Source organism: Salmo salar, chromosome 09 (genome assembly GCF_965601325.2).
Source record: "Salmo salar chromosome 09, fSalSal1, whole genome shotgun sequence".
NCBI lineage: Eukaryota > Metazoa > Chordata > Actinopteri > Salmoniformes > Salmonidae > Salmo > Salmo salar.
The window spans coordinates 18,435,864-18,461,935 of NC_138299.1; the positions used below are offsets into that span (position 1 = coordinate 18,435,864).

At 44.9% G+C, this 26,072-nt stretch overlaps 1 protein-coding gene across 1 annotated transcript in view; it reads left to right on the top strand.

Moving 5' to 3' along the window:
• The window catches only part of LOC106610816 (chloride intracellular channel protein 4), a 30,769-nt gene extending 19,935 nt beyond the window's left edge, over positions 1–10,834 (top strand). Inside the window, exons 2-6 of the mRNA XM_014210424.3 lie at positions 4,297–4,406; positions 7,017–7,142; positions 7,286–7,392; positions 8,456–8,637; positions 9,535–10,834. Coding sequence (XP_014065899.1) covers positions 4,297–4,406; positions 7,017–7,142; positions 7,286–7,392; positions 8,456–8,637; positions 9,535–9,699 — 690 coding nt within the window. The 3' untranslated portion in view covers positions 9,700–10,834. The remainder of the gene's footprint in view (positions 1–4,296; positions 4,407–7,016; positions 7,143–7,285; positions 7,393–8,455; positions 8,638–9,534) is intronic.
• The last annotated feature ends 15,238 nt before the right edge of the window (positions 10,835–26,072 follow it).

Here is a 26,072-nt window from a genome sequence, read left to right on the forward strand (position 1 = left end):
AAAGTAGAGATTCTTGATGAAAACCTGCTTCAGAGGGCTCAGGACCACAGACTGGGATGAAGGTTCACCTTCCAACAAGACAACGACCCCAAAGTACATAGACAACGCAGGAGTGGGTTCGGGACATGTCTCTGAATGTCCTTGAGTGGCCCAGCCAGAGCCCGAACTTGAACCCGATCGTACATCTCTGTAGAGACATGAAAATAGCTGTGCAGCAACGCTCCCCATCCAACCTGACAGAGCTTGAGAGGATCTGCAGAGAAGAATGGGAGAAACTCCCCAAATACAGGTGGGCTGAGCTTGTAGTGTCCTACCCAATCAAACTTGATGCTGTAATCGCTGCCAAAGGTGCTTCAACGAAGTACTGAGTAAAGGGTCTGAATACTTATGTGAATGTAATATTTCGGTTTTATTTTTAATAAATTAGCAAAAATTTCTAAACCCGTTTTTCTTTGTCATTATGTGGTATTGTGTGTAGATTGAGAGGAGGGGAGGCACTGTATACTAAACATGGCTGAAATCCATGTCTTATGTCTACTTAGCATTTTATTCTCTGAAGCCGTTCACATGGAAACTTCTGAAATGATAATCATCTCTTTTTATTATGGGCGGCTTGTCATGGGAACAGTCACCATGTCATACGGTCATTCCTACCCCTGACACATTAACCAACAAGAACTAATCTCTCTGGACTCTTGGTAGCTAACAATTATCTGAGGTTTCAAACAGAGCAATACGACAATTTGATAGCAAACCTTTTATACACAGGATAGTAATGGAATCAAAAGGAGGGGACATTGAACAAAGGCTGTGATCGAATACAACCTTTTTGAGATATTGAACAGCAGCTCCAGCCTCTAGCAGCAGGCAGATCAAACTGAGAGAACACACCGGACCTTCACACCACAGAGAGAGCAAATCAGCAGGCTGCTGCTAGCTGGACACACTGCCTGGAACAGTCTGGAAAGTCCCCTATTCATTCATAGGATGACTTTAGTCCAAAAAACCTTGAAAATAAAAAATAGATTTTTGGCAACGTGTTTTTATTTTTAATTTTTTGGGGGGTGGGACATATTTCTAGTGGTAGAGGGGAACGTTAGATCCATGTGAAGTAATACGATTTTATTCACGTTCCAGAAAGCCCCATCTTGGCACAGGTCCGTCAGTCCATAACTCAAGTCTGTGGTATGCTATTTTAATTAGTGTATGCACGTCTTTGATGTTGGAACTGAATCTGAGAGGAGTTTTCCTCAAGATACCCTCTGCACTGGTCAGAGGGAGAGCGGGCACAAGAGAGAAATATGACGAGGATGGATAGGCGAGAGGATATCAACAGATACAAAGTGACTGATGAGAAGTACACAGATCCAAGAGGGAATGTGCAACCATTCAGTTTAGTGAAGACTTGTTACAGTGGGAGAGGGAAGAAATTCCTTTTCGTCAAGGCTCTGATGACCTTCAGTCCCTGCCCTTCTGAATGGATGAATACTGGGCATTCTTCAGAATGAACTGGCTCTGAGAATGGCCTTCCTCTATGAGCTCACGGTCTCTATGGAGCACTCCATAACCAGTTGTGTAAATCTGGGAAGGGGGAAGATTTCGACCATGTGGATGGGGCTGCGACTGCTTGAGTTGATCCGCTTAAGAGGGAAAAACATATTGAAGTTGGACTGATGTCAGAAAATACAGTTGTAGAGCGATCAATAGTGAGAGTAGCAAGATGATGTGAGTAGTATGGTATCGCTGTCAATGCCAGAAATCAAAGCACAAACTCAGAATGAGTTGGCTTTAACTGAAAGTACTCTATTTACTGGAGTGAAATCAAAGGCTACTATGTTTGCTTACACAAGATCTTTACTCATATTTTAATTTCACTTTCCGGTTACTTGGATAGACAATCTGATGATAAGCAACTGCTTGCTAAGGTTACGGTTTAGAATAAGGGTTAGGCTAAAGTGTTACGTTTGGGGTTAGGATTAAGCTTAGTTAAAATGTTACTGATAGTCCATCTGTAGATGTTCTACAAACTATCCAAATAAAGTCTTACCCACTTTCCTAATTTAGTAATTACTGTACACGTGTAACATATTAATATTACTGTACACGTGTAACATATTAATATTACATGAGAAGTTAGTTGCATTCAACTCCTTCTTTGGGATCCCGTCTCTTCCTCACTCCCACATCTATTACCCCACTCACTCACTAAACTGGATACTGGCACTTGCCTGTACTGAAGAGCCCTATTGATATGGACCCACTTGAGGAGGGGGGAGTGGGTGAGGGGGAGTGTTTGCTAGCAGTGGTAGTTGGAGATATCTCTGTTTTCTAGGACACTGTCTGCCAGTGGAGTGTTTGGTATATTCTGCTCACTGCCTCCTTTTTACTGCTTGGACTGGAGGTCTGTGTGTACATTATTCCAATGCACAGTAGTAGTTTCATACAGCAGAGGTAAAAGTAACAGATCTATTTGAGGAAGGGGAAAATCCCCTGGGTGGTGGTGGGATCTCTACTACTGGGTACTTCCTTGTTCCCCCCCCCCCCCCCCCCCCCCCCATGTCCAGAGATGGTCTGATAACAGTTCTTCTAAGAACTAAATGTTTTACAACTCAACATATGTGAAGGACAAGCAGGCTGATTAAAGCACTGTCAGACATATCCTCCTTCCCCTCTCACTCTAATACACGGCCTAATGAAACGCAAGACCGCCGTCCTGCTCCGTCTTAGTCACATCTGGGGTTTGTGTTCCACTTGGCTGACTGCCAGGCTGACTGCCAGGGTGGAAGAATGGAGGCTGCTGTGGAAGTGTGCTAAAGTGTTTGAGACAAAGGTCAGCCTGCTCTCTGGGTGTCAAGGAGCTAGTCTCTCAACTGTGTGGAAGAATAATTTTCTGCTCAAAATAGGCCTGTGCTGGGTCAGTGTAGTGAAACGCCACTGGTCATTGGAAAGTGTACAGTCGAGGTCTGATAATATCAGTGTTCCAAGACCCTTCTGCATTTAAGGCTCAACCTTGACTTTATTGGGATCCGCTTACAAGACTCATTTAGATCTGTCAGCCATGTTTGATTGTCTGCCTCTATTCCAGTGGTTATCAAACTGGGGGTCCTGAGTGTGAAACAGTATTTTAATAGGCTATATACACTGAGTGTACGAAACATTAGGAACATTTTATTATTATTATTATTGAGTTGCACCCTGTATTTGCCCTCAGAACAGACTCAATTGGGGCATGAACTCTGGAAACGGTTAGTGAAAAATCAAGCAGCGTGGCAATTTTGACGCACTCAAACCGGTGCGCCTGGCACCTACTACCATACCCCGTACAAAGGTACTTCAATCTTTTGTCTTGCCCATTCACCCTCTGAATGACACACATACACAATACATGTCTCAAGGCTTAAAAATCCTTATTAAACCTGTCTCCTCCACTTCATCTACACTGATTTTGAAGTGGATTTAACAGGTGATCAATAAGGGATCACAGCTTTCACCTGGATTCACCTGGTCAGTCTGTCATAGATAGAGGTGTTCATAATGTTTTGTACACTAGGTTTATATTTGTATTTTATATTCATACCTTTGCCTATTCGATCTGGCTAATAACATTGAACTACGGTACTGCACCAAATTCATGTAAAAACCATCCTGTCGTTCAGAACCGCATCTTGACTGTTGACCAGTCATCAGCATTGGTGGGCGCATATCCAGATTAGTGACCAGAAAACGCTCGTTTGTCTGCTACCGATGCATCTTTACCAGAACAATGGGGTACCTACTGCTTTTTCATTGATCATTTTCAGAATTCACATATGTCTAACACCACACTGCCTTCAATAATTATGGGATGAAGATGTAACATTCTGGTGACGGTATTATTTGTGAGGAAGAAAAAGGCGACAGACAGACCATGCTTTCTGTCTGATCCTGCTCTGGACTCCAGAGAAATGACATGATATCCCCAGTTGATATTGGCTGCAAACATGAATTCCATTCAGCTCAAAATGCAGGTGTAAAACGGTCTTTAATCTTGCTTTTTGAAAATGCATCACTGTTAGCTATGATGACAGGCTACGTTTGCGCAGAGATTGTTTGCGTGTGCAGTGATTGAGGTTTGAACCACTTTTGGGGGGGGGGGGGGGGTTGTGGGTCAAGTTTGAGAACCACTTCTCTAATCCATGCAGGCTGGTGCATTTTATTTGGTTTTACAGGAGCTATCATACAAACACAATCATGCGAGTGTCATCCATTATCTGTAAATAATGCTGACGTAATCTGACCTTCTTCCCTATCTCTCAGGCGGGAAGTGATGGCGAGAGCATTGGGAACTGTCCGTTCTCACAGAGACTCTTCATGATCCTGTGGCTAAAGGGAGTGGTCTTCAACGTCACCACAGTGGACCTGAAAAGGTGAGGGAGAATACACACCACCACGTCCCGCTAGCCTTCTCGCTCACTCCACCACCACGTCCCGCTAGCCTTCTCGCTCACTCCACCACCACGTCCCGCTAGCCTTCTCGCTCACTCCACCACCACCACGTCCCGCTAGCTAGCTCATTCCCCCAGAAGGGGTCTGCCTTCTACACTTCCTCTGCTCCTGGAGAGCCAGGGGAATGTTCTCTCTCGCTGTCTCTGTCTCTCAGAGCTTTTCTGGGCTCTCCACTAACATTCTGATCCAACCCCACCTCAAGCATTTTCACCACCCTTACTGCTTATTTGTTTTTCCCATGACCTTTCCCAACCCGGAGAAATCTGGAAAATAAACAAGCTGCATTCTGGAGAGGCTATTTGAGGTTGCCCTCACTCCCTCCCTAGATTTTGGGGGTAAATTGTATTTTTCTTACTCTAAAATCAAAGCAGAATCTAAAAGGATCAGCTTCCCCTCCCAAAGTCATTTGAAGTCTATTTAGTCTTGGCTGGAACTGCAGTAAACGTTCTTGTCCATGTTCTGTAGAAGGCTGCCTGGCAGCTCCTTGCCCAACCATTATTCCTCAATGCATCATCTAATCACTTCCTGATTGTTTTTCCTCTTCCCAGGCCAGGGCTGTTACCATACAGTATGTGTGATTTATTTTCAGATATAGTAATGGACTTGATTTCCATGGGCCTTAAATCATTGCTGTCTGACTGACAGTATAGTATACAGGAGGCTCTGACGAAGTGTTGTAGAGGGTATAGCTCAGCCATGCGGATACTTATGCATCGCTTAGCATCTCTTCTCCTGAGAAAGCTCAAACACTGCTACCTCTGCCAGGGTTGGTCCTGTGGGTAATCTAGAGTTGGAAACAAGACGGGGTAGTACACAGAGCAACCTTCTCTTTTACGTTTGGAAGCACAGGGAAGTTGTCTTTGGCTATCTGAATGTATTTGCATATGTATCTATAACTGTGTGTGAGGGTGTGTAAGACGAAACGAGCTTCCAGAGGTCTTGTAAAAGGCAGTGGAGGATGTCCGCCCGCTTAAGTGTCTGTTTCCCCCTCTTTTGTCAAACATGTCTTTGTTCAGTTCTGACCACATACTGCTTTGGCCTTTTTTTTAAATTTTTTAAATGACTGATAAAGTCTTCACTTTTTCCACACCGTAGTGTGGTCACTCTCCAGTCAACAGAACGAGACAAAGTATTGCACAAATGTGTCCTATTTAATCTTGTTTTATTGCTGTATGGAACTCAAGGACAGTACATTTTCTAACCTTAATGTTATGACCTTGCTTTGGAAAACTATTCAAAAAGCCTTTTTGGCTCAATTTGAATAACATATAAATGCATTTTTATTTATCTTTTTGAGAGTACACTTACCCCCTCCACTGTTCCTTAATGTTGCCATGGGGCGAGGGTGCTTCCTGTGCTCATACCAAAGGATTGAGATCACTTCCTGTTTTGGTGCCCCCGTGACTAGTTGGTCTTACGAGTCTGTTTCACAGCTGCCCTTGTAGGGAGACCGTAACCGCTGTACTTTGCACATACCATTGCATGGTGACATGGCCTGCATGTGAAGCAGTCTCTATGGCTCCATCAGTGGTAGGCTGTTCTCTGCATCAAAGTTAATTTGCGCCTCACTTCTTTTTTTTCAATTTTGCTCAGACATGACAACCCTGATAATTAGCAGACACAATGACTTTTATCTGCTTTTACTTTGGAAATGTGTTTTTGTGGGTGATTATAGAACATGACTCAGGACTATGTGCTGTTGATTGGTCATTCACCACTCACTCATTATGTTCTGTGTGTTCATCATATCTCGCCTCCCAGAGACATCTGGAACAAAACAAAACAAAACGAGCACTGTGGACAGAAGAATGCACATGGACACGCGCATACATGACCCTGTTGAAAATAAAGTCCAGCCCAGGGTGTGTGAGTGGGGAGGACTGTAGAGGGCCAGAGTGGTCTGGAACAGTCTAGCATGAGACAGACAGGACACGCATCCCTGTCCCTATTGGCCACAGCCCCTTCCACTGATCTGCAATAGAACTGGGCCCTGGGAGACACAGAATAACGCTTTGATGATTTTAAAGAGTAGATAGACCAGATGGATTATAGGGATATAAAATGATAGATTAGTGAGTAATCCGTGATGGCTGAGTTTTGGAGTAGAGAACTTTATTATCCATAGGGGAAACTTGGTTTTGTAGTGAAGTCATCCACACAAACAAGACAGACCTTTTCAACAACATCAAGGAGAGGGAAAGGGGGATACCTTGTCAGTTGTACAACTGTATGCATTCAACTGAAATGTGTCTTCCACATTTAACCTCTGAATCAGAGAGGTGTGGGGGGCTACCTTAATCGACTTCCACATCATTGGCCCCTGGGGAACAGTGAGTTAACTGCCTTGCTCAGGGGCAGAATGACAGATTTTTACCTCGTCACCTCTGGGATTCGATCCAGGACCCTTTCAGTTACTGGCCCAATGCGCCTACCTGCCAGGCTCTCCCTTAACACAGTATAAGATAATCGTTTGGCTGTTACCAGTGCGTTGTGACATGGCCACTAAATCCCCTCTCTTCTCTGCTCCCTAGGAAGCCTGCAGACCTCCAGAACCTGGCCCCAGGCACACACCCTCCTTTCATCACCTTCAATGGGGAGGTCAAGACCGACGTCAACAGGATCGAGGAGTTCCTAGAGGATGTCCTCAGCCCACCCAAGTGAGTCGTCTGGTTGGCGACAGTGTTTCACACCCAGTAGGCACTTCACATCAGACTGCCTCCACGAGTAGATGCCTACGATACAGTATACACTCTGCTTGTCAGATCTAACCAGGTGTATCTTCGGTGTTGTGTGTGTGTAGGTTCACCAAGCTTGGCACCAGACACCCTGAGTCCAACACAGTTGGGATGGACATCTTTGCCAAGTTCTCAGCCTTCATCAAGAACTCCAAACCAGATGCCAACGAGGGTGAGCTTTCCATCCCTACACGAGATATATATATATATATATACACACACACACATTTTAGTTCCAGGTTACTACTCAGAAGTCAGTGGACAAGCAATACTTAGAAATGGAGTTACACTGGTGGTGCAGGAAGAGTTCTGTGGTTGCTAAGCGACAGTGCTAGCCTGAGGTGATTGGTGGCTGGGTGAGAGTGGGGGTCTGACACAGGAACACAGGGCTTTTGTTCTCTGGGGTGGCCTCACTCTGTCCCCAGGCCCATTCCTGTCCCCCATGTCACCTGGCTGAGCTCTCCAAACAGCCTGGAAAAAACAACCGAGAGAGATGGCCTGGACATGAGCTCAAAGCACCTCTCTTCCCTATCATATTGTGTTATGACCATGGGAAGACATGATTTGTACAAGACAATAGGTGATGGTATACTGTAGCTTTGCCTCGGTCAAAATGGCTAATGTTTCTCTGTCTGTATGCTATGTTAATCTGGGGTCAGCTGTTTTATGACATACCAAAGGACATGAACTGATACTGTATCTTGGATGGTATGGTTTCTATTCTCCACCCTGCTGTAATATTGACCCATAGTGATGTTTGGCTTTGAATTCCTTCTAGGCTATGTCAACACTACTGCTGACAGTCCTATCTGAATGATAAGCAGGCCCTGTTTATAAGACTTTAAAATGTAAAACGCATGCCTCGTCACACCCTCTCCAACTGGCTACATACTCTACAATCAAATGAAATCTGTAGGATTTGCTCAATAAACCACAATGAGTCCAACCCCTGCTATCTATGTTGGCTGCATGGACCATGCCTTATTTGGGGTCTCAAGAAAATGCTAAAAACTGTCAGTGAGGGATGTCTGTGAAAGTACTTACGCAGGCAGCTCTAGTTCTGCCATCTTGCTATGAAATGCTGCCCTCTGCTGTGTGTTTCCTGTAGTGTCTGTTTGGGAAGGAGTCCAGATTATTCAACACAATGCAGGCAGGCTGGTTTGTGAATGCTATAATGCAGTTGTCAGTTGTTGTGATGGTGTAATGAGAGATGAACGTTCCTTTTTGTGCTGTAGGTCTGGAGCGTGGGCTGTTGAAGACCCTGCAGAAGCTGGACGAGTACCTGCGCTCCCCGCTGCCTGACGAGATCGACCACAACAGCATCGAGGACATCAAAATCTCCACTCGCAAGTTCCTGGACGGTGACGAGATGACACTGGCTGACTGCAACCTCCTGCCCAAGCTGCACATCGTCAAGGTGAGATTGAGGGTATTAAACAGGATATTCCACACACATTAGCAGACTCCATATAGTTCATGAGCCAGACCCCCAAATTTATGCCTTTGGGCTCACTTGGGGTTACAATGTCTCAGTGAGTTCTTTCGTCTATGGTCCTAGAGTTGGAAAATATATGGTAGTCGTGCAGGAAGTGGTTCTTTCTCTGGTTATCACTTTCTTCCCTCCTTCCCATTCATTTTTCCCTATTAGGGTCAATATCAGTATACAAGAAGTTGTTGCTCACGTCTACCCTTTTTAACCATGTGTAATTGGAAAGTTTTGATTCACAGCTATCCATCAGACCAATTTTTCAACAGAACTTTGACCTTTGACCTCTAGGGTACATATCAGAATTACCAGTATACATTGCTTTAAAAAGGAACCCCTGATACAGTGATTCTGAAAATATAACCAATGTCTGTTATAAAGCCCTTTTGTGGGTGCATTTCACAAACTCGGTCCTGCACTGCTATCCTACATTTTCCAACTCTAAAAAAAATGACTGCCACATCGTCACCCCAAATCTATTTTTATTTGTCACATGTGCCGAATACAACCGGTGTAGACCTTACCGTGAAATGCTTACTTACAGAATATTTTAGGAGCCCGTAAAACAGCAGCCATCTCCTCCAGCGCCATTATTCCCCAAGTGAGCCTGACCGACTATTATAGTGGTCACTTATCAAAGCTAATTTTGCTGATAAGGTAGCACAATGCTGGCATGCTGGTGTTTGCAAAACATCTTTTATGTATGGGTATCTTGCATATGCAATTCTGCTACCAAGTCATGTTGTACCACTCTTGGCCTGTAGAGGGACGCGTTCTCTAGAAGTTTGTTCTGAGACTGACTTCATCAATGTCCACCTCCATCCACAGGTGGTGACCAAGAAGTACAGAGGCTTTGACATTCCCAAGGACATGACGGGCATCTGGCAGTACCTGCAGAACGTCTATACGCGCGAGGAGTTCACCAACACCTGCCCCAGCGACAAAGAGATTGAGATCGCCTACCAAGACGTGGCCAAGAGGCTGGTCAAATAGGGCTATTCCACATCCACGACCCCCCCCCCCCCCCCCCAGCACTGGGACTGGTCTGTTCAGACATGAGAAAGAACTATGGACTACCTTTCCTCCACTCATTTAAAGCAAACCTAATGCATAAATCTCTGTTCCTACCTTTCCCTTTTTATTTTTGGAAGATTTATTGAGTACATGAAGTTCAAAGGTCCATTGGTTATTGCTTTTTAGTTTTCTTTTTGTTATGACTGTTTCGAGGCATCTGACTGGCGAGGCGGTCGCGCTACCTGCCAGATTGGACGCAGGCTAGTGTGTATCCGAGCTTATCAGTTTTGGAGGGCCATCGACACACACTATAAAGTGGCCTTCCGGCTGACCCTCTGTTTCCACACGGAAATATGGTCGCAAGTGTTTTTTCTGTTGTCTGTTCAATATTGATTTGCATTTCATGCTTGCTATTGACTTTGTGTTGGTTTAAACAGTGTTGAAAGCTTCAGTGTTTTTGGCTCTAGAGAGTAAATGAGGGCAGGTTTCACTGCATGTACTGCATTAGACGCTAGGCCAAACCACAGTTGACATATCAGCGCGATATGCTTCATTTTACTGTTGCGTTGCTTGATTCAATTGGTATAACTATAATACAGGTAAGGCTACCTGTTTTGTCCATGCTCTGATACCATTTACTCCACAACCTTGTATGTGGACACATGGTGCAAACATCCATGACAATTATGCTACCTGAGCTCAGTCTACAGTAGGCTTAGATGTAGCTGTGCCAGGTCCTTAGATTAGATGTTTTCAGAACAAGGGAACCTAAGATGCATGAAATATTAGGTACTATGTAACAAACAAAATCAACCATTTAGACTTGTATGGGAATACAAACTGCCCTTCATCACTGCTCCATATAGACACTGACACTCCTGGCAGTAATGCTCAATTTGCCCAAAATTAACATCTTTTTTTTCTCTCTCTCCTGTACAGTACGAAGGGAAATCTTTAGCTTGAGTTGTGATGGCAGCAGTGGTAGTTTTATATTATACTTCAGCCACCGAAAAGGGGACATTTTATTCAGGTCTCACTGTGGATTGAATGACTCCTGTTTAGATAAACTAGTGAAGTAACAAACGAAAAAACACCCACTCACCATCTTTCTCCTATAGCATACAGACGAACCCCACTCACCATCTTTCTCCTATAGCATACAGACGAACCCCACTCACCATCTTTCTCCTATAGCATACAGACGAACCCCACTCACCATCTTTCTCCTATAGCATACAGACGAACCCCACTCACCATCTTTCTCCTATAGCATACAGACGAACCCCACTCACCATCTTTCTCCTATAGCATACAGACGAACCCCACTCACCATCTTTCTCCTATAGCATACAGACGAACCCCACTCACCATCTTTCTCCTATAGCATACAGACGAACCCCACTCACCATCTTTCTCCTATAGCATACAGACGAACCCCAATCAGCCATCAGAAAAGGTGACACTAAAGATATTTATGAGGCTAGGCATTGGGGAGAGGAGACTGGTTATGTTATGACTATCATTTAGGATTTTATTTTCTCATTATTTAGAATGCTTTCAAAGGATATTCTGTCATAGTTTGAAAATGCTTTAGTGTGAATAAAGCAAAAATATGTATCGTTTTGTTTTGCCATCCTTTCAGACGTTTGTTGTAATACAAATTTGATAAAAGGATTTGTAAATATTTGTTTTGATTATTCAGAGTTCAATGTGTAAATTGTATACATTCATTGGTTGGTTTGAATTGGGGTGGGGGGGGGGGGAGCCTTTTTTACCTGCTTGGGTTTTAGTACTAGAAGACATCTCCTCTGGCCTTATTTGTTTTCTCTAGCTCAAACGTTTTTCAAAAATCACTGCAATTACGACATGTGTATGTCCATTTCAGAAGAAAAGATCCAGGCTATGTCATGGCTTTAAAAAAAAAAACAATATTGACATTATTGAAATAAACCTATTATTGGCACTCTGGTTTGTGGGTGTGATTTGCCTGGGGGTTGTTCCAGAAAAGAGGATCCATGAGTTAGCCAGCTAACTGTCCTAAAAATGCAAAAATAACCATATTTTTGAGGAATATAGATTTGGAATTTGCATGCTATAATTTACTCATTAATCAACAACCCATATTCAAGACAAGTTAAGCTTCCTAAATGAATCAGACAATCAAGATGTATTTAACTGCTTGTCATAGTTAGCTGGCTAACCTAATGATCCTGCTTTCTGGAACACCCCACTGGACTAATGACCTAGCGGCCTACAGTTAGTGTATGTCCTTGTGCTATATTCAGTGGTGTAAAGTACTTAAGTAAAAATACTTTAAAGTATTAAGTTGTTTTTGGGGGTATCTGTACTTTACTATTTATATTTTTTTGACTACTTACTTCCTTACATTCCTAAAGAAAATATTGTGCTTTTTACTATAATGACTATTTAGTAGTCATTACATATCGAATGTTCAGCAGGACAGGAAAATGGTCCAGTTCACACACTTATCAAGAGAACACATGGTCACCCCTACTGCCTCTGATCTGGTGGACTCACTAAACACATGCATCTTTTGCAAATACTGAGTGTTGGAGTGTGCTCCTGGCTATCCGTAAAAAAATAATATATATATATAAACAAGAAAATGGTGCCGTCTGCTTTGCTTAATATAAGGAATTTTAAATGATTTATACTTTTACTGTTTGATACTTAAGTATATTTTTGCAATTACGTTTACATTTTATACTTAAAGTATTTTGGTTCCAACTACTTATTTTACTGGGTCACTTTTTTACTTGAGTAACTTACATTTTAAATAGAATGTCTACTTTTTCCACCACTGGTTACAGTATGTGTTATTGATGGTAGACAGAGGAGCTGGACTAAGACCAGTTTTTTAACTAATAGACCTCTTCATAGTTTTCACTATAGTGGAATGAATGTCTAACCCCTCCTTCCCCCCTGAAGACGCCTTCAAAATCAGCCTCCAGCTTCATGTTTTGGAGCCTGTCTGCTTCTCATTCTCTTCTGTTCCACTGCACAAACAAGTCAATTCTACTCGCAGATAATTCCCAAAGTTGTGCAAGCAGGAAGACGTGTGGGGGCGTACAGTTGGGTGCCCTCCAGATCATTAAAGTATTGTGTTTCACTCCCAGACATTCTCTTTTTTTTAACCGAATAGCATTGCCACACAGTCTCTCCTCATAACTCACACAGAGGAAATCCACCCAGACGTAAACAGATGGACTGGAGCTGTGTGTGTCTGTCTGTGTCTCTGTCTGACTAAAACAAGGCTGGCTATCATTTAGAGTCAGACCACACATTCATTAGGGGGGAGGTTGGTATAGTGTATTAGGGTAATTGTGTAATTTGTGTGTGGGGAGGGGTTGTGTGTCCGAAATGTTAAGCCCGTACTGTGTTCCAGTGTCTGCTCTGCTCCGGGTGAGAACATGGAAGCAGGAACCAGAAGACCAACAGGGGGAGCCAGTCACCATGATCTGCAATGGCCTTGTCTCCTGAGAGAAGATGACATGTGTCTGGTTACTATATGGCCATATGAATAGTGTTAAATTATGTTTTTTAGCAAGTGGTTGAAAGGATTTTTATTTTTTTTACCAAACAATATCAAATGCACTTAAGACAATTGTTCAGCCAATACCCTTGTTCTTTAGAACTGAATGTCTTGTTTATCTGTTGTCACAAGAATCCAATAGAAAAAATATATTTTCCCAAATTTCCCAATTCATGTCTGTTCGCATAGTGACTGACTGGTATCTCAGAGCACAGTAAGGTATTATTATGCCTGTACCTGGCATTAGACCCTGTCCAGGGCAGCGCCAGCACAGTTTACACATTCCACACAACACCCATTTATACAGCTGGATAAATATTTACCCGAGCAAAGTATCTCACTCAAAAGGACATAGTGATGTCCCAACTGTGCTTTAAACCTGCAACCCTCTGGTTACCTTAGGTCTAGAATGGGACATCAGGTTGTTGATGGGAAGGCAACATTAGGGGATAGCAGGCCATCTTAACCTACACACTTCTCTATACTGAATACAGTTGAATTATGCTGAGTCCAATTTAGTTTGATAGAGCCAGACAGTCTAAAGTGGATTTATACTGTCGTCTTGATGAAACAAAATGCCATTCATAGTCATTATCTGGCCTTTCGCATCCCCATGGCTCCTGATGAAGAACATGTTTATATTAGAGGCACAGAGACTGGTGTTAAATTAACTTTTATGGACAAATATTATTTTCATTATCGTTTTTGCGCTGCCACTTTGACTGCCAAGAGCTGTTCACTGTTGATTTGTGCCACGGGCCGCAATACAAAGCACAGTGTTTAGCTTTCACTGTATAGGCCCAGGCTGTCCTGTTGAAAAACGTTAACGTACCCCTCACACGCACCAACCCACCCGAGACGCGAAAAGCGCCCGCTTCTGGCAAGGCGGGCACGCGGTGTGTTGTTGCTCTTGGAAGGCGACGGGGCAGAAACATTCCTCCCTGACTCCAGTTCTGTAAATCTCACAGTCCCATAATGCTTTCCATGCACTTTATCTGCGCCTTACATCTTCGGCAGTGTTGGCTTTATGGAGAAAATATGTTGGCATCCGACACGTCCCTATAGAAAAACATGGTGTCTGCGACTTGTTAGCGAAAGAAAAGCGCCGTGAGTTGGACATGTTGATCCTCCAACAAGGTGTGTTTCTCTATCCGGCTTTAGGAAAGTCATAAGCACCATGTATCGTGCTCCTAGGACTTACGTATTTGTTTTTGACTGTGTTAGAGGCCTTGTCTGTTATTATCTGCGTAGGCCTACTGCTCTACAACAAATACAGCCTCAATCACCTTAAATAGCAGAGGTATAGGCCTTTCCCCTGGGGGGTTGTGGGTAGGCTAGTTACTGTATGTCTCTCTGCTGTGCTGCTAAGAATTTCATATGAAGTGTTTTAAGTTTTGGTTTATATCAGAAGTCAATGTTTTATTATTGGGCTATCAGATGTTAACTGCAGTTGACTGACTGGTTACATGTTTCTTCTGATGGTTGACCGTTTCATTTACAGGCCAGTGGCTCAGTAACACACAGTAGATGTGACTGGGGTACAGCAGGGTGACATCAGCATTAAAGGGCATGTACATACAAGTTCTGTGCCAGTTACCACACAGCTTATGGCATTGTGGCGCCGTGTCACCCCTCCATCCTCTTAACAGGGCGGTCTACGAATGGAAAGACTTCTATTCAGAGGAGCCGCTCCCTGTATTGCCTGCAGTTAGCCATGGCAGGTTTGTGTGCACACTGTTTGTTTGAGGGTTCATTAAGATGTGGGAGAGAGGGTAGGTTTCTCAGCAGGGCATGGGGGACTCTTGTGGGAGATAGGGCGTTGTGGTGGTCCCTTTGGGCTGCCCAGTGAGCTGGTCTGGTGTCACCCCTCTGGCCCCTTCACTCACACGTTGTGGTGAGTGTGGCTCTGTGCTGGCCTGGCAGTGAGGGGCCTACTACAGTCTGTGGAGGGTGGTCTGTGAGACAGCCCCTCAGGCCCCACTAGAGGACACTGTACCACAGCAAGCCTGGAGGGAACAGTTTTCCTGAACTGGCAGAAACTGGAGTCATGGCCTGAATCCCAACTCACCCACTTCCCGTTGCCCCTCGCCCCCCATTTGCGCATTCATGTACGCCTCCGCCATTTGCACAAGTGTCCCAAAGCTGAGGGAGTGAAAATGATTGAGGGTGTAGGGGCTAATTAGACCCTCATCAACTTCGACCGAGGCTGCAGAGCGAAGTGCTATCCCGACATGCACTGCGATATGTTTGGAGTTTGTGCAATTTCATACAAAATAATGGATAGGCCTAATTATGCCACGTGCATTTGTTTATCTCTGATTGTGAGACTTGACACACATTACATAGGTTTATATATTGTAAAAACAACAGTGGTGATTTGTTTATTAGAATTTCATGCTTGTTTTATTATTTAAAAGTGGAACTTGAATTGCATCGTTCAAGCCAGGAGTGTGTCCTGAAGTTGATGGGTTTAGTGATCCCATCGCCACTTCCTGGAAGTCACCCTCTGAGTTTCGTCAGCAACATGTGACAACAGAAGGCTCTCCGAGCGAGTTGGTAGGAGTGGGGGGATTCACCGATGGATAACTGCATACATGGAGTGTGTGCGAAAGTGGGCGTGGTAAATAAGTGGGTGGATCAACAGAAGTGGGTGTATGGAAAGCGAATAAGCTAATTGGGCAGATCTGTTGCTGCTCAAGGCGGTTTTTCGTGGCTGATTGGGCTGCACGATGAGTCTCCTAACCTGCTACGTTAGTTTTCCTAAACTGCTATGTAAACATTGAAGCTGACCCGCGGTGCTCCGGGCTATGGCTGGTCTAACCAATAATGAAGAGCTGATGTTACACCCATCTCTGTTGATCCACCCGCTGATGTTACACCCATCTCTGTTGATCCACCCGCTGATGTTACACCCATCGCTGTTAATCCACCCACTGATGTTACACCCATCTCTGTTAATCCACCCACTGATGTTACACCCATCTCTGTTGATCCACCCGCTGATGTTACACCCATCTCTGTTAGTCCACCCGCTGATGTTACACCCATCTCTGTTAATCCACCCACTGATATTACACCCATCTCTGTTGATCCACCCGCTGATGTTACACCCATCTCTGTTGATCCACCCACTGATGTTACAACCATCGCTGTTGATCCACCCTCTGATGTTACACCCATCTCTGTTGATCCACCCACTGATGTTACAACCATCTCTGTTGATCCACCCTCTGATGTTACAACCATCGCTGTTGATCCACCCACTGATGTTACAACCATCGCTGTTGATCCACCCACTGATGTTACAACCATCTCTGTTGATCCACCCATCGCTGTTAATCCACCCACTGATGTTACACCTATCACTGTTAATCCACCCACTGATGTTACACCCATCGCTGTTGATCCACCCGCTGATGTTACACCCATCTCTGTTGATCCACCCACTGATGTTACACCCATCGCTGTTAATCCACCCACTGATGTTACACCCATCTCTGTTAATCCACCCACTGATGTTACACCCATCTCTGTTAATCCACCCACTGATGTTACAACCATCTCTGTTGATCCACCCACTGATGTTACACCTATCACTGTTAATCCACCCACTGATGTTACACCCATCTCTGTTAATCCACCCACTGATGTTACAACCATCTCTGTTGATCCACCCACTGATGTTACACCCATCTCTGTTAATCCACCCACTGATGTTACAACCATCTCTGTTGATCCACCCACTGATGTTACACCCATCTCTGTTGATCCACCCACTGATGTTACAACCATCTCTGTTAATCCACCCACTGATGTTACACCTATCACTGTTAATCCACCCGCTTTCCGACACACACTCCGAGTATGCGGTTACCAGCCGACTAAACTCAACTCCATGATTTACTATGAAGTTGAGTGGTGACTAATGTGTGCGGCCTGGAGTGCTGACGGTCTATGTTATTGTGGGCTATTCTTTGGGTGCTGAAATCAGTAGTGTTTGATTAAAACGTAATTTTATGTGAAGTCGGACTCGAGTCCGGCTACACTAGTCGCCGCTCAACTCCATCGTAAATTGTGGAGTTGAGTTTAGTCGACTAGCAGTTACCCATACTTAAGAAACTACCACTGGGAAACCTGCCATTGTTCTCATCTCCTCTACGGTCAGCACTTTTGTAGGAAGTTTGTGTATAAGTTACATGCCTTCTACATGAGTTAAGTATCTTCTTCTTGACTGGTATGTCTGGTCATTTGTGAAGGGTGGCTTTATGAGATTACAATAGCTGTCTGTTTTGTTTTGTCTGTGACAAACTATTAGACATAAAAGACTTGCTCCGTCAGCACCCCTCTTTCCGCCCCCACGAGAAGATTTACCTTGCAATTTATATGCTATGCTAGTGTGTCAGAGTTGCCCGCAGGGCATATCTGTCTGGTATGTGGCAAATTATTGCTGTGTGAGTGTGCGTGTGTGCGTGCATGCTAGTGTGTTTGTTTAAGCCTGTATACGTATGTTTAGCATATAGAACCTAAAAGTATCAATGTTATTCCCTGGAAAAGAACCAGGAAACACCAGTATGTTTAGCAAACAGATAATCCGAGGCGTGTGTGTGTCTGGGAGTGCGTGTTTGTGTGTGTCTTTGTACTAAACTGAATGAGCAGGTTCCCTTTTTAGACCTGTGGCATACGGTATACAGGGGGAAGAGGCCTTTGAAGTGCTGGGTCTGCCATCCATCTCCAAATTGCTGGCTTTCATTTCACGCCAGCTACTGCAGAGGCCAGGGCTATTAAAGAGAAACGCTCACTCGACTCCTACCCCTCCCTACCGAGTCTCCATGGTGAAACTACAGCTAGAGTACTTACTCAGAGCACAACTTAAAGATATGGCGAGGAGATGATTATACTGTCAGAATGCTTTAGTGTAGGGCAGAACACAATATAGAGAACTATAGTGGAGTAGAGTGTTGGAGCACAGTATTGTGTTCGATAGAAAAGAGTAGAGTAGAGAATACTCATTGTTCAGTAGAATAGAGTAGGGTCAAACATAGCACAGTTAGTAGAGTATAGCAGGGTTTCCCAAACTCAGTCTGGCTGTCCCTCTAAGTGCCCGTTTGTTTTTTACCCTAGCACTACACAGCTGATTTCAAACAATCCAAGCTTGATGATGAGTTGGTTATTTGAATCAGCTGTGTAGTGCTAGGGCAGAAACCAACACGTGCACCCAGGACCAAGTTTGGGAAACCCTGGAGTAGATCACAGCAGGCGCATGAGATCCGTGTGACACTCTCCAAAGTGAACCTCTGATCTCTTACCGCGGGTGCTCCTCCGCCCCCAGCTTCTCAGTCCTCTGATCTCCAAAGCAAGGTGTCTACTTTACTCGCCAGGAGCCATAATGGATGCCATCGCATTTAAAATGAACACTGGAGGGGGAGAAGGAAGGAAAACCCGGCCTATATCCATTGCCCTGCCGCTTTACCACAGTAGACAATACACAGGGCCTCCGTGAGTGTCTGAGGCAGGTTGTCTCTCCTAATGGCTTTTAGTCCTCAATTAGGCCCAGTGCAGGCTTTACGTAAGTAACAGACGGCTAGACAAAATGCTTTAACCATTAATAAGGTGGAAAGTGTTACTCCTGAAGGATGTCAGTTCACCAGGAGGCCTGCTCTGAACATAAGACCTCCACAAAGCCCATATTAGCCTGCTCCTTTGTTGCAGGGAGCTGTGATCTCTGTGGCCAGACTCAACCCCGTCTGCTGATAATCTCACAGGACATGTTGCAGTAAAGGCTCTGGCTCGGCACAGGACCTCCTGAAGAAAGAATAGGAGATTGAACAAGGGTGTGGTTCAGTACCTTTAACGATGGAGGGGAGGTTGGGCTAATGTGGAACAGGGTCTGAAGTGGATCAGTGTTATTTGGTACCAGAACCCTGAGCTGGGTCGCCTGGCTGGCGCGGCTTGAAAGGCAGCGTAGGTTGGAGGAGCCCGGTCGGTTTTGTTGTTCACTGGTGTCTGGTTCTGTTTCCCGGGACGTAGAGGCGGTCATCTTGTTTTTATAAAAGCTATGTATTAGGATTGAGGTCCCCCTCGGTTACAGTGAAAAGCTCTGTAGCCTCACTGTTTCATATCATGGCAGTTTTGGGGTAAGTCTGGCTTTGATGGTACAACAGCCATGGGTTAAGCCTCAGACACAGACTCACAGAGAAACACACATTTGACGCATGCATGCATGCCCCCCCCCCACATACACACACCAATCCACCTGTATTTCATGATACTTCCTTGTTGTAGTGCCTATAAATTGAACTGAAAGACTGCCTCAGAAAATCAGTATATTGGTTTGATCTTCTCTCACTATCCCAGTAAATCCTCTATAGAGAGTTCAGAGACCTGGGATGGGATATCCTGCCCAAGCTTGCCCCTCTAGGTTCTGTCCCTGGTGGGTGTGGTGCCTTCTCCCCAGGCCAGTCCATAAGAGAGCCACCGTGTCCTTGCTCCTTCTCTTGCTCTGTCCTGCTCTCCCTCAGGCTCCTGGGCCTTCACTTTGTGACCACATTTTTCCACTGAGATGTCTGCCGGGAAAGGGACGTTTGTCTGTGTGTGTGTGCTTGTGTCTGTGCCATTTTTGGAATAGTCCCTGTTTTCTGTCTGCCCCAATGCTCAGTAGACTCATTGAGCTACGGAAGCCCAGCGGGTCCATTTCTCCTGTGGCTCAACCGCATAACCTGGGACGGAGCATCGGTTGGAAATGTGTCTTTTTTTCCACAGATCATAAAACAGAGAGCCTCCCCCGTTCTCTCCAGCCCATATTAAACAGCTCCATTGGCCTGGTTGCCGCTGGTTACAGTAAAAATCAACACCTCGTCTGCACCAGACTGAGGCATTTCAGTGTGTGTGTGTCCATCTCTGCTCAGTCATCAGCAGGTCTGTGTGTGTGTGCCACTCCAGTGCCTTGGCCAAAACTCTCCTCTACCTCTGAAGCTCTGTAACTGCAGCCTCTGAGGGTGTTTGAGAAAGGGGCCTGTATTCTTTTCCCTGTAAACGTGCTGATGAGCATGTCTGACTTGGAACCCTCTCATCAGTAGTAGACCACAGTGTCAGCCATTGCATCATACTCATTTACAATTATCTGCATTTTATGGATGATGACCCAATGAAAGTCACTGTCTGCTGTCAAATCAAATTACATTTTATTCGTCACATGCTTCGTAAAGAACAGGTGTGGACTAACAATGAAATGCTTACTTACAGGTCCTTCCCAACAATGCAGAGAGAAAGAAAATAGAGAAATAATAGAAAAGTAAAACAGTAATAATAGATACACAATGAGTAACAATAACTTGGCTATATACAAGTGGTACCAGTACCGAGTCGATGTGCAGGGGTACGAGATAATTGAGGTAGATATGTACATATAACTAGGAATAAAGTGACAGATGGTTAACAGTAGCAGCAGTGTATGTGATGAGTCAAAGTTACTGCAAAAAGAGTCAATGCAGAACAGATATCTATTTGGTTAACTATACTGAACAAAAATATAAATGCAACATTTAAAGTGTTGGTCCCATGTTTAATGAGCTGAAATAAAATATCCCAGAAATTTTCCATATGCACAAAAAGCTTATTTTTCAAAAATTTTGAGCAGAAATGTGTTTACATCCCTGTTAGTGAGCATTTCTCCATTGCCAAGATAATCCATTCACCGGACAGGTGGGGCATATCAAGAAGCTGATTAAACAGCATGATCCTTACACAGGTGCACCTTGTGCTGGGGATAATGAAAGGCCATTATAAAATGTGCAGAATTTGTCACACAACACAATGCCACAGATGTCTCAAGATTTGAGGGAGCGTCCAATTGGCATGCTGACTGCAGGAATGTCCACCAGAGCTGTTGCCAGATAATTTAATGTTCATTTAACTACCATAGGCCGCCTCCAATGTCATTTTAGATAATTTGGCACTACGTCCAACCGGCCTCACAACCGCAGACCACGTGTAACCATGCCAGCCCCAGGACATCCACATCCGGCTTCTTCACCTGCGGGATCGTCTGAGACCAGCCACCCGGACAGCTGATGAAACTGAGGAGTATTTCTGTCTGTAATAAATCTGTTCAGGGTCCCGTTGGTTCAAGACTTGGTGCATCGGTATCACTTGCCGTGCGGTAGCAGAGAGAACAGTCTATGATGGGTGGCTGGACAATTTTTAGGGCATTCTGACACCACCTGGTATAGAGGTCCTTGATGGCAGGGAGCTCAGCTGGGCCGTACGCAGTAGCGCCTTTTTTACATTTTTTTATAATTTTTTTATTTCACCTTTATTTAACCAGGTAGGCTAGTTGAGAACAAGTTCTCATTTGCAACTGCGACCTGGCCAAGATAAAGCATAGCAATTCGACACATACAACACAGAGTTACACACGGAATTAACAAAACATACAGTCAATAACACAGTAGAAAAATAGAAAACAAAAAAGTCTATATACAGTGAGTGCAAATGAGGTAAAATAAGGGAGTTAAGGCAATAAATAGGCCATGGTGGTGAAGTAATTACAATATAGCAATTAAACACTGGAATGGTAGATGTGCAGAAGATGAATGTGCAAGTAGAGATACTGGGGTGCAAAGGAGCAAGATAAATAAATACAGTATGGGGATGAGGTAGGTAGATAGATGGGCTGTTTACAGATGGGCTATGTACAGGTGCAGTGATCTGTGAGCTGCTCTGACAGCTGGTGCTTAAAGCTGGTGAGGGGGATATGAGTCTCCAGTTTCAGTGATTTTTGCAGTTCGTTCCAGTCATTGGCAGCAGAGAACTGGAAGGGAAGGCGACCAAAGGAGGAATTGGCTTTGGGGGTGACCAGTGAGATATACCTGCTGGAGCGCGTGCTACGAGTGGGTGCTGCTATGGTGACCAGTGAGCTGAGATAAGGCGAGGCTTTACCTAGCAGAGACTTGTAGCCAGTGGGTTTGGCGACGAGTATGAAGCGAGGGCCAACCAACGAGAGCGTACAGGTCGCAGTGGTGGGTAGTGTATGGGGCTTTGGTGACAAAACGGATATCACTGTCATAGACTGCATCCAATTTGTTGAGTAGAGTGTTGGAGGCTATTTTATAGATGACATCGCCGAAGTCCAGGATTGGTAGAATGGTCAGGTTTACGAGGGTATGCTTGGCAGCATGAGTGAAGGATACTTTTACATTTTACATTTTAGTCATTTAGCAGACGCTCTTATCCAGAGCGACTTACAGTAGTGAATACATACATTTCATACATTTTTTTTTCTGTGCTGGCCCCCCTTTGTTGCGATATAGGAAGCCAATTCTAGATTTAATTTTGGATTGGAGATGCTTAATGTGAGTCTGGAAGGAGAGTTTACAGTCTAACCAGACACCTAGGTATTTGTAGTTGTCCACGTATTCAGTCAGAGCCGTCCAGAGTAGTGATGCTGGACGGGTGGGCAGGTGCGGGCAGTGATCGAATGAATAGCATGCATTTAGTTTTACTTGCATTTAAGAGCAGTTGGAGGCCATGGAAGGAGAGTTGTATGGCATTGAAGCTCGTCTGGAGGTTAGTTAACACAGTGTCCAAAGAGGGGCCAGAAGTATACAGAATGGTGTCGTCTGCGTAGAGGTGGATCAGAGAATCACCAGCAGCAAGAGCGACATCATTGATGTATACAGAAAAGAGAGTCGGCCCAAGAATTGAACCCTGTGGCACCCCCATAGAGACTGCCAGAGGTCCGGACAACAGGCCCTCCGATTTGACACACTGAACTCTATCAGAGAAGTAGTTGGTAAACCAGGCGAGGCAATTATTTGAGAAACCAAGGCTGTCGAGTCTGCCAATAAGAATGTGGTGATTGACAGTTTAAAGCCTTGGCCAGGTCGATGAATACGGCTGCACAGTAATGTCTCTTATAGGTGCACCCATGACCACCCACGATGGTGGTTAGGATATCGTTTAGGACCTTGAGCGTGGCTGAGGTGCACCCATGACCAGCTCTGAAGCCAGATTGCATAGCGGAGAAGGTACGGTGGGATTCGAAATGGTCGGTAATCTGTTTAACTTGGCTTTCGAAGACCTTAGAAAGTCAGGGTAGGATAGATATAGGTCTGTAGCAGTTTGGGTCTAGAGTGTCACCCCCTTTGAAGAGGGGGATGACCGCGGCAGCTTTCCAATGTTTAGGGATCTCAGGTGATATGAAAGAGAGGTTGAACAGGCTAGTAATAGGGGTTGCAACAATTTCGGCAGATCATTTTAGAAAGGGAGGGTCCAGATTGTCTAGCCCGGCTGATTTGTAGGGGTCCAGATTTTGCAGCTCTTTCAGAACATCAGCTATATGGATTTGGGTGAAGGAGAAATGGTGGGGGCTTTGGCGGGTTGCAGTGGAGGGTGCCGGGCAGTTGACCGGGGTAGGGATAGCCAGGTGGAAAGCATGGCCAGCCGTAGAGAAATGCTTATTGAAATTCTCAATTATAGTGGATTTATCGGTGGTAACAGTGTTTCCTAGCCTCAGAGCAGTGGGCAGCTGGGAGGAGGTGCTCTTATTCTCCATGGAATTTACAGTGTCCCAGAACCTTTTTGAGTTTGTACTACAGGATGCAAATTTCTGTTTGAAAAAGCTAGGCTTAGCTTTCCTAACTGCCTGTGTATATTTGTTCCTAACTTCCCTGAAAAGTTGCATATCACGGGGGCTATTCGATGCTAATGCAGAATGCCACAGGATGTTTTTGTGCTGGTCAAGGGCAGACAGGTCTGGAGTGAACCAAGGACTATATCTATTCCTAGTAATACATTTTTTGAATGGGGCATGCTTATTTAAGATGGTGAGGAAGGCACTTTTTAAAGAATAACCAGGCATCCTCTGCTGACGGGATGAGGTCAATGTCATTCCAGGATACCCCGGCCAGGTTGATTAGAAAGGCCTGCTTGCAGAAGTGTTTTAGGGAGCGTTTGACAGTGATAAGGGGTGGTCGTTTGGTTGCAGATCCATTACGGATGCAGGCATTGAGGCAGTGATCGCTGAAAACAGCAGAGGTGTATTTGGAGGGCGAGTTAGTTAGGATGATATCTATGAGGGTGCCTGTGTTTACGGATTTGGGGTTGTACCTGGTAGGTTCATTGATAATTTGTGTGAGATTGAGGGCATCAAGCTTAGATTGTAGGATGGCCGGGGTGTTAAGCATGTCCCAGTTTAGGTCACCTAGTAGCACGAGCTCAGAAGATAGATGGGGGGCAATCAATTCACATATAGTGTCGAGGGCACAGCTGGGGGCAGAGGGAGGTCTATAGCAAGCGGCAACAGTGAGAGACTTGTTTCTGGAAAGGTTCATTTTTAGAAGTAGAAGCTTGAATTGTTTGGGTACAGACCTGGATAGTAAGACAGAACTCTGCAGGCTATCTTTGCAGTAGATTGCAACACCGCCCCCTTTGGCAGTTCTATCTTGGCGGAAAATGTTATAGTTAGGGATGGAGATTTCAGGGTTTTTGGTGGTTTTCCTAAGCCAGGATTCACACACGGCTAAGACATCCGGGTTGGCAGAGTGTGCTAAAGCTGTGAGTAAAACAAACTTAGAGAGTAGGCTTCTAATGTTAACATGCATGAAACCAAGGCTTTTACGGTTACAGAAGTCAACAAATGAGAGCAAGCAGTTAGCAGACCGGGGCAAGCAAGCTAGCAGTTAGCAGACCGGGGCTAGCAAGTTAGCAGAAGGGCCTTTGGGGGACGTCGCGATGGAGGTATGTCTGTTTTTGCCTCTTCGTGCGGTGATGTCGATAGACCAGTCGTGGATTAGTAGGGTTCCAAGTAGCTCTAGGTAGCTAGCAGGCCGTGGTTAACAGAATGGGCCTTCAGCGGACGTCGCGCCTGAGGGGCCTGTTGGAATCCTCGGGCAGATTGTCGGTATTCCAGTCATAGAGGATTGGCGGGGTTCCGTGCCCTGTACCGGCAGTAGAAGGGGTCCGGATATTGTAGCCCAGGAGTGGGCTTCGGTGGTAGCCCAGGAGCCCTAGCCGGGATAGCTTCAGGCTAATTGGTGCTTGCTCCGGGATGGAAACGCTAGCCAGGAGTAGTCACCCGGGATTGCGGTTAGCTAGTTGCGAAGATCCAGATGAAAATGTTCAGAGTTTGCGGTAGGAATCCAGGGATATGGAGAGAAAAAAATAGGTCCGTTATGCTCTGGTTTGAGTCACGTTGTACGAACTGGCGAGAGCTTTCCGAGCTAAAGGTTAACTGATGACCGCTAGCAGTGGTTTGCTGACTGATAGCTGGTAGGTAGTTAGCTGGCTAGCTTCAGTTGAGGGATTCCAGATCCGGAGTAAATAGAAATATTTTAGAAAACAAAACAGATCCAAGCCACATTGGGTGAGGCGGGTTGCAGGAGAGTATTTAGAAGTTGAGGTTTAGGAAAATATTTTAAAAAGATATGCGAAGAAAAATATATAAAAAGATATATACAAGGGACACGACAGGACAAAGACAAAGACGTCTGACTTCTACGCCATCTTGGATCTTGAATGTGGTTTGTGGTTGGATGCCATGCAGTTGCCATATCAAGCGGTGATGCAGCCATTCAAGATGCTCTCAATGGTGTCGCTATAGAACTTTTTGATCTGATGGCCCATGCCAAATCTTTTCAGCCTCCTGAGGGGGAAGAGGTGTTGTCATGCCCTCTTCACGACTGTGTTGGTGTGTTTGGACCATGATAGATCCTGAGTGATGTGGACACTGAGGAACTTGAAGCTCTTGACCCGCTCCACTTCAGCCCCGGCGATGTGAATGGGGTCGTGCTCGGCCCTCCAT